This window comes from Protobothrops mucrosquamatus, unplaced genomic scaffold, assembly GCF_001527695.2.
Source record: "Protobothrops mucrosquamatus isolate PMUCROS unplaced genomic scaffold, P.Mucros_1.0 scaffold33, whole genome shotgun sequence".
Lineage (NCBI taxonomy): Eukaryota > Metazoa > Chordata > Lepidosauria > Squamata > Viperidae > Protobothrops > Protobothrops mucrosquamatus.
This window is the reverse complement of record NW_015386417.1, coordinates 2,286,728-2,294,279: the sequence shown is the minus strand read 5'-3', so window position 1 is coordinate 2,294,279 and position 7,552 is coordinate 2,286,728. Positions and strand designations below refer to the sequence as shown.

The following is a 7,552-nucleotide window of genomic DNA, read 5'->3' as shown; positions in this document are numbered from 1 at the left end:
GTTTCTTACTGCGTTTTCCACCTACTATTGAAACAATTTCATTGTATCTCAGATTTCATCTATTTAAATTTAACATTTTTTATTATTAATTATTGTAATATACCAACAAGTAGAAAAAAATAATTGTTTTTAAAAATGGTATAAAAACAAAAAAAGATTTATAATGTTAATTTCTAAAGATTATTTAGATACTATCAGTAATTATAGAAAATGCATCCATACATTAGTGCTTTGGAGAAAACATAAACATAACTGAAGACCTTGACATTATTGATAACAGAATAAAAATAAATTAAACAATTGAGTATTTAAATAATTGAATTTAAATACATATATTTTAAAACAATATTTAAATAATTGAATAAATCTTACCTGATATTTGAAAAGTGGGCTGAATGAGAATTAAAAAAATTAGAAAGAAAAAAGTAGGCATTGTGAACAATAAAACATTCCAGAAAACTACCCTGAAATTAAGAACCAACTGAGGTAGCTTCTACTATGGAATTCCTTTATATATATGAGCAAAGAAGACAGAAATATTCACTTCTGCCTTCAGTGTTATGAAATGTGTATTGTAATAAGTAGGTCTATGAATAATATTTGGCTTCCATGTAAAAGACTTATTTCCATAGAAATTTTCTCAGGAATTGACAGCTAATCTTTAAACACCCATCATTCATATATCTATACATGCATACTCTACATGCCTATTAAACTATTCTCTTTGAGAATAAGAAACACTTTAAATGAAATAAAATACTATTTATTCAGTCAGTGACTAGTAAAAGTAAAATCAAATTGTTGAAATAAAATACCAGCATAACAAGGAGTCTCTATTATAAAAAATATAACACACTACTATGATGATAGCTACGAGTGCAAATATAAATCTAAAATATTATAATATATCAGGTAAAAATACATGTCAACTAAAACAAAATAGCAAACAGCTGGTAACTCTTTTTTCTATTGTTATTTTTATTCAAAAAAAGTCAAAATACAAAACTCCCACATTTTTTTAAAAAAATAAACAAATGAAGAAAAAAACCAAAACAAACAAGACATTAAAAAGCGCACATTAAAAAAGAAAAAACCCTAACACATGTAGACATAATATCCCCCTGTTTGAACACTGATTAATACATTACTATAATAGTTCAATTTCCCATCCATTGCGAAACAGCCTCCAAAATTCTTAAACTACTAAATCTATTTGCAAATTATTAACCTATGATCTATATACTTTATTAACAGAATAACAGAGGTGGAAGGGATCTTGGAGATCTTCTAGTCCAACCCCCTGCTCAGACAGGAAACCTATACCATTTCAGACAAATTATTATCCAATCTTTTCTTGAAAACTTCCAGTGTTGGAGCATCCACAACTTCTGGAGGCAAGTTGTTCCCCTGATTAACTGTTCTAACTGTCAGGAAATTTCTCCTTAGTTCTAGGTTGCTTCTCTCCTTGATTAGTTTCCATCTATTGTTTCTTGTCTTCTCTCATGTGCTTTGGAGAATAGGCTGATTCTCTCTTCTTTATATTGGAACTCTGCTGTCATGTCACATCTAGTCCTTTTTATTATTATTAAAGTAGACATACCCAATTACTGCAACTGTCCCCCCCATCCCCTAATCATCTTTGTTGCTCTTCTCTCAGTCTCAACATCTTTTTTATATTGTGGCAACCAAAACTGGATGCAGTATTCCAAGTGTGGTCTTACCAAGGCATTATAAATTGGTATTAACACTTCACATGATCTTGATTCTATCCCTCTGTTAATGCAGCCTAGGACTGCATTGGTTTTTTTGGCAGCTGCAGCACACTGCTGGCTCATATTTAAGTGATTGTCCACTAGGACTCCAAGATCCCTCTCACAGTTACTACAATTGAGCCAGGTACCACCTATACTATACCTGGGCATTTGGTTTTTCTTGCTTAAATGCAGAACCTTACTTTTTCACCATTGAATTTCATTTTGTTAGATAGGGCCCAATGTTGAAGTCTGTCAAGATCCTTCTATATCTTAAGCCTATCTTCGGAGTGCTGGCTGTTCCTGCTAGCTTGATGTCATCTGAAAATTTGATGAGTTCCCCATCTAACCCCTCATTTAAATCATTGATGAAGATGTTGAAGAGTACTGGGCCTTGGAGTACCCCACAGCATACTTCCCTCCATGTAGATGCAGTTACTTTGAGTGTGGTTGGTCAGCCAGTCACTAATCCATCTGACGGTTATGCTGTCTAACCCACAGTTTATTATCTTATCAAGTAGTATGTTGTGGTCTACTATATCAAATGTCTTGCTGAAATCCAAGTAAGTTATATCCACAGCATTTATCTGATCCACTAATTTTGTCACTTTGTCAAGGAATGCAATAAGCTTAGTCTGACAAGACCCATGCTGACTTTTGGTTATGACTTTGTTTGCCTCTAGGTGTTCACAGATTTGTTGCTTGATTATTTTTTATCTGAGAATCTTCCCAGGTATTGATGTCAGGCTGATATGCCTGTAGTTTCCTTGATCCATTATTAACAATTAATAACAAAATAGTTAACAAGAAAAACAATAATAACTAAAAAAGGTCAGGTTAAAGTTTCAAAACCCTCTGTTAACAAAATGTTATTGTAATCAACTTGTAGAAAATTTCCCATGTATCTTATCTATCCTAAATTGCCCAAGAGTTAACAGTAATTCTTCCTGTATCAAATATCCACATTTGTTTCTTAATCCAATAATCTTACCAATTATTGCCTGGTTAAATATAATAAATTCAATCTCCAAAGTCAATCTATCTTATGAGGCCAGAAATTGTTTTCCAGTTAAGTGTAATAAATCTATTCCCAATATTCTTCAGTCTTCCTTTGAAAAATCAATTTATCACTTCCCCATTCAGCCAGGTTTCTCTGTTATAAAAGAACTTCAGAGAGGCATATGCAGCCACCCCATTCAGCCAGGTTTCTCTGTTATAAACTTGAACTTCAGAGAGGCATATGCAGTCAACTCTTCTCAGTCTGTACTGTCCATATTTCTTTCCAGTGGATCTTCTGCTTTTAAATCAAATTCCTTTTGTGAATTTAATTTATGCAGTGCTACATGCATATGAATATTTTCCACAGCCATGATCATTTCATCAACCTTTTGAAAAGTAAAATGTCCCCTAAGAGAAAATAAGGTGCCTAACCATGAGTCAGATGAACCCAGTGCCAAGCTTCTTATGGAAGTATTTGAGAAAAAGTTTTCGATGTTACATGGCATGCGACAAGAGATGAATGAAAAATCTGATAAAAAGTTTGAATTATTAATAACAGAGTTAAAACAAACCAAAGAAGATATTAAAAATATACAGATTGGATTGGATAAGACAGATATAAGGTTGGATTTTTTTCATTCAAATGTACTATTATTGGATTTGAAACAGAAGGAAGTTTTTCTGAAGCTAAGAGGAATTTTTGAAGGAATCCAAAACCTAAGAGATATAGTTGTAACAGAAGTTACTAAATGGTTTAATGATGAGAAATGAGATTTCTCTAAATAAATAGACAAAATTTACAGAATAAATTCAGCATATGCAGTCAGAAGAAATTGCCAAGAAATGTTATGATCCAATTTGTAAGAAAATCTATCAAACAACAAGTAATTCAGAAGCATTACCATCAGAAATTTAGTATTTCTGGAAAGAAGGTCCAAATATTTAGAAAATTACAACTATAATATTAAAGAAACGTAAAAAATATTTCTTCCTGACAGATCTCTTTAAACAAAATAACATTCTCTTTCATTGGGAATGTTGGGACAAATTTAGAAATTTGTCCCATTATAGACTAAACACAGTCTCTAAACACAAGATTTTATGAAAAGATATGGACTGGAATTTCACCATTTTTCAAAAGACAAAGATCAGTTATCACAAGAAATAGGCCTGAAAAAAAACCCCAAAAAGAGTTTTGATGCTGATCAAGGACTGGCTGTGGAAATGGAAGCCACAGCAAGAGTGCCTGGAACCTCCTCTTTATAATAGATGGATTGCAAGATTCTGATATGGAATGTTAACGAGGCAAATTCCCACAAAAGAAAAAAAACATTATTTGAAAAAAGTAAATCATAATATAATATGTTTGCAAGAAACCCATATCAAAGAGACTGACAAAAAGTATTTAATAATAGTTATTTCTGCTAACTATAAGAAAATTAATGGGGTAGTTTTGTATATAAAACCCCAATTACATCCATATTTACTGTTCACTGATGATCAAGGCAGATATGCAATTGTGCAAATTGAATTACAAAGAATAAAATCTATTGTATGGGGATTATATGCTCCACACCAAGCAAAGCTATGTTTTTAAAACATTTGTCTGAACATTTACTCTCATATTCTTTTCAGTATTGGTGTGTAATTGGAGATTTCAATGGGATGGTAATCTTACAATTTCACAGATTAGCTGATAAAGGAATTAAAGAAACCCAAGAAAAACTGCCCCAAACTTTTTTTGAACTGACTCATACTTTAGGCTTGACTAATGTATGGAGATGTAACAATAGACTGACAAAAGACTTTCTTTTTAGAGAGACACAAATCTTTTTCCATAATCGATATGATTTGGATTACAAAATTACATCTTAACTTTGGTTCTCAGTCTTTCAAATGGATATTAAATGAGTCTCTATTAAAGAGGCCACAGATTGTTAAAGAATGTAAACAAATACTTCAGGATTACAACAATTTGGGATCCAAGTAAAGCAGTGATAAGAGGATATCTGATACAACACAATGTAGTAATTAAGAAAATGAACGGAAAAATTCAAAAAGTTTTACAAGAAATTAAATTGAAGAAAAGAGAGCTCGACAAAACACCAGAGGATCCCAATATACTTAATCAACTAAAATTGCTGCAACAACAAATTTCTTTGCTGACTGTTTCAGATATTGAAAAGAAATTGAAATATACAAAACAAACTTTTTTTGAAGATGCAAATAAACCAGGGAAATGATTGGCACGCAAATTAAGAAAGATGGAAAAGAAGGTGATAATTAAACTACAAGATGGAAATAAGACTTACACAGATAACAAAAATATTCAAAAACTTTTTGGGAATTACTATACTAATTTATATAAGAAATAGGACATCTCTTTAGAAAGTATTGAAGATTATATATCAACCTAAAATTTTCCTAAATGACTGGAAAACTACAAGCAAATTCTAAACAGTCCAATAATAACCTTTGAAATAACAAACGCAATTAAAAGAGCCAAAACAGCTAAAGTTCCAGGACCTGATGGTTTACTGACTGAATTTTATAAAATCTTTGAAGATCAGTTACTTATTCTGATAAAGGACTGAATGAACTCAAGATTCATGAAAACATTTCTACATCTCTTTTGTTCTGTTCGTGAGTCACAGGCATTGAGACGAAGCGAGTAACACAAAAGCAAGTCTTCTTTATTATAAGTCAGCAACAGAACAGTCAACAAAATGGTGTGCAGGCCTTTTATAGTGTCCTTGCAAGGACAACTTCAAGCAATCATTGCAGAGAATGGTTTCCCGCCTTGCGCATGCACACAAGGCTGGAGACAGCCAGTCTGGTCCCAGGCAACCACGTGGTCTGCCCAGGACTCTCTGCAGCATTCCTGAGCCTTCTGAGTGGCTCTCTGAGCATTCCTGAGTTTGCTCTTATAGCAGCAAACATATACATGTGTTCAATGGCATTTGTTATTGTTAAACTCATTATGCCTGTACACAGGCAGACCCAATCTTGCATTTTATATGTACAAGAATACAGCAAATGTTTAATACACTGAAATATATTTATAAATATAAATTCCCCTTCATTTGACTGTTTATTTTGCATTTTAAAGAACTAACAAGATTCCCTCAGGCTTGACAGAAACCTCACATAGTCCTTAAGATGTTTGAGTGGACCCTTGGCCCGCTGTGACCTTCTTATGGCTGGTGTGTGTGCCTGGCCTGCCAGCTCACCTGCCAGGCTAGGCAGACCAGGACTTTGATGCCCCAAAAACCCAGGTGACCCACCCAGCTGCTGACTGGCTGGATCCTCTGAACCCAAACCAGAGTTCCTTGGGGGGATGGAATTCCCCTAGTCCAGTGGTGGGGTGGAATTCCCCAAGTCCACGATGGACCCCTCTTGGGAGCACTGTCCCTCGAGCCCAAGACCAGCAGCTGGAATGGCCTGAGTAGCCGATTTACCCCAATGGCCCATTGCCCCAGTGTCTGTGCTGCATGTGCCAGAGTCAGGAGCCGCCTCCATGGCAAACCCCCTTTCTGGAGCAATAGCTGGAGCCTGTGAATATAAGAGAGACTCTCCTTCTGGAGCAATAGCTGAAGCCTGTGAAAGTCTCCTTGGCAGAGAGACTGTGGTCCACGATTGTAATTGTGGTCCTCCTCCTCCCCGAGAGCAGAGCCAGGAGCAGAAGTGTTGCTGGGCAACCTCCTGCGCAGTTGGTCAATGTGACGTTGGATCACACGACTATCATCCAAGGCCACTTCGTATGACAGTGGCCCAGAGACCTTGCATACCACTGCTGTGACCCATGGATGTCCAGGTCCATAGTTCCTTGCCCAGACCGGATCGCCCACCTGTAGTCTCCTAGGTGCCCGCGGCTGTGACACCTATGAAGCCATCCAGTCTGGGTGCAGCCTGTCCAGCTTAGTGATAAGCCTGCGACCCCAGCGGAGTTCAGCTGGACTCTTGCCAGTAGCTGTGCAAGGTGTGGTGCGATGGCACAAAAGAAAGTCAGCCAACCTGTGATGCCAATTACCATGTGTGATCCTCTTGAGAGCATCTTTAGTTGTGCGCACCATGCGCTCAGCTTGCCCATTGGGCGCGGGATGAAATGGTGCTGATGTGGCGTGCCGATCATGTTGGCCTGAAGGAAAGCCTGAAACTCACAAGAAGTTAATTGCGGTCCGTTGTTGGAGACAAGGACATCTGGAAGGCCATGAGAAGCGAATATTCCTCTCAACACCTGGATGGTCCTGGCAGTAGTAGTGGAGGAAACAGGAACAACCTCTAGCCACTTGGAATGGCTGTCCATGAGGAGAAGGAAGAATTGCCCCTGAAAGGGCCCAGCATAGTCGATATGAACCCTCGACCAAGGGGCTTGTATTTCCTCCCACCTATGAATGAGGCATTTCAGGCCTTGACTGTTGGCACACTTGGCACCCATGAACCTGGGTCTCGATCTCTTTATCGAGCCCAGGCCATCAGAGATGGCTACGCACAAGCACCTTCATCCGGACTATATCCGGATGTCCCTCATGCAGAGAGATCAAAACTCTAGTCCTCAATGAGGCTGGGATGATTACCCTGCTACCCCATAAAAGGCAACCTTTGAAAATGGAAAGCTCATGCTTCCTTTGCCAGAAGCTTTGGAATTCTGTACCTGAAGACGTGTCAGGCCAACCTGACAACACCCATGTCAGCAAGCGTGTGAGCGTGTGATCAGTGGCAATTTCTGCAGCCATGTCCCTAGCATTGAGGTGAGATTCAGGCAATTCCTGAATGGAGAGAATGTGAAGGGCAGGAGTAGA

The 7,552-nt window shown here is 37.0% G+C and overlaps 1 protein-coding gene and 1 pseudogene across 1 annotated transcript in view; both read right to left on the bottom strand.

The window, feature by feature from the left end:
• LOC107283311 (macrophage mannose receptor 1-like) overlaps nt 1-433 on the bottom strand; it is a 44,489-nt gene extending 44,056 nt beyond the window's left edge. The window contains exon 1 of the mRNA XM_029283184.1: nt 373-433. Within this exon, the coding sequence (XP_029139017.1) occupies nt 373-433 (61 nt within the window). The remainder of the gene's footprint in view (nt 1-372) is intronic.
• A 6,198-nt stretch (nt 434-6,631) lies between these two features.
• LOC114922264 lies at nt 6,632-7,348 on the bottom strand (annotated as a pseudogene).
• Between the last annotated feature and the right edge of the window lie 204 nt (nt 7,349-7,552).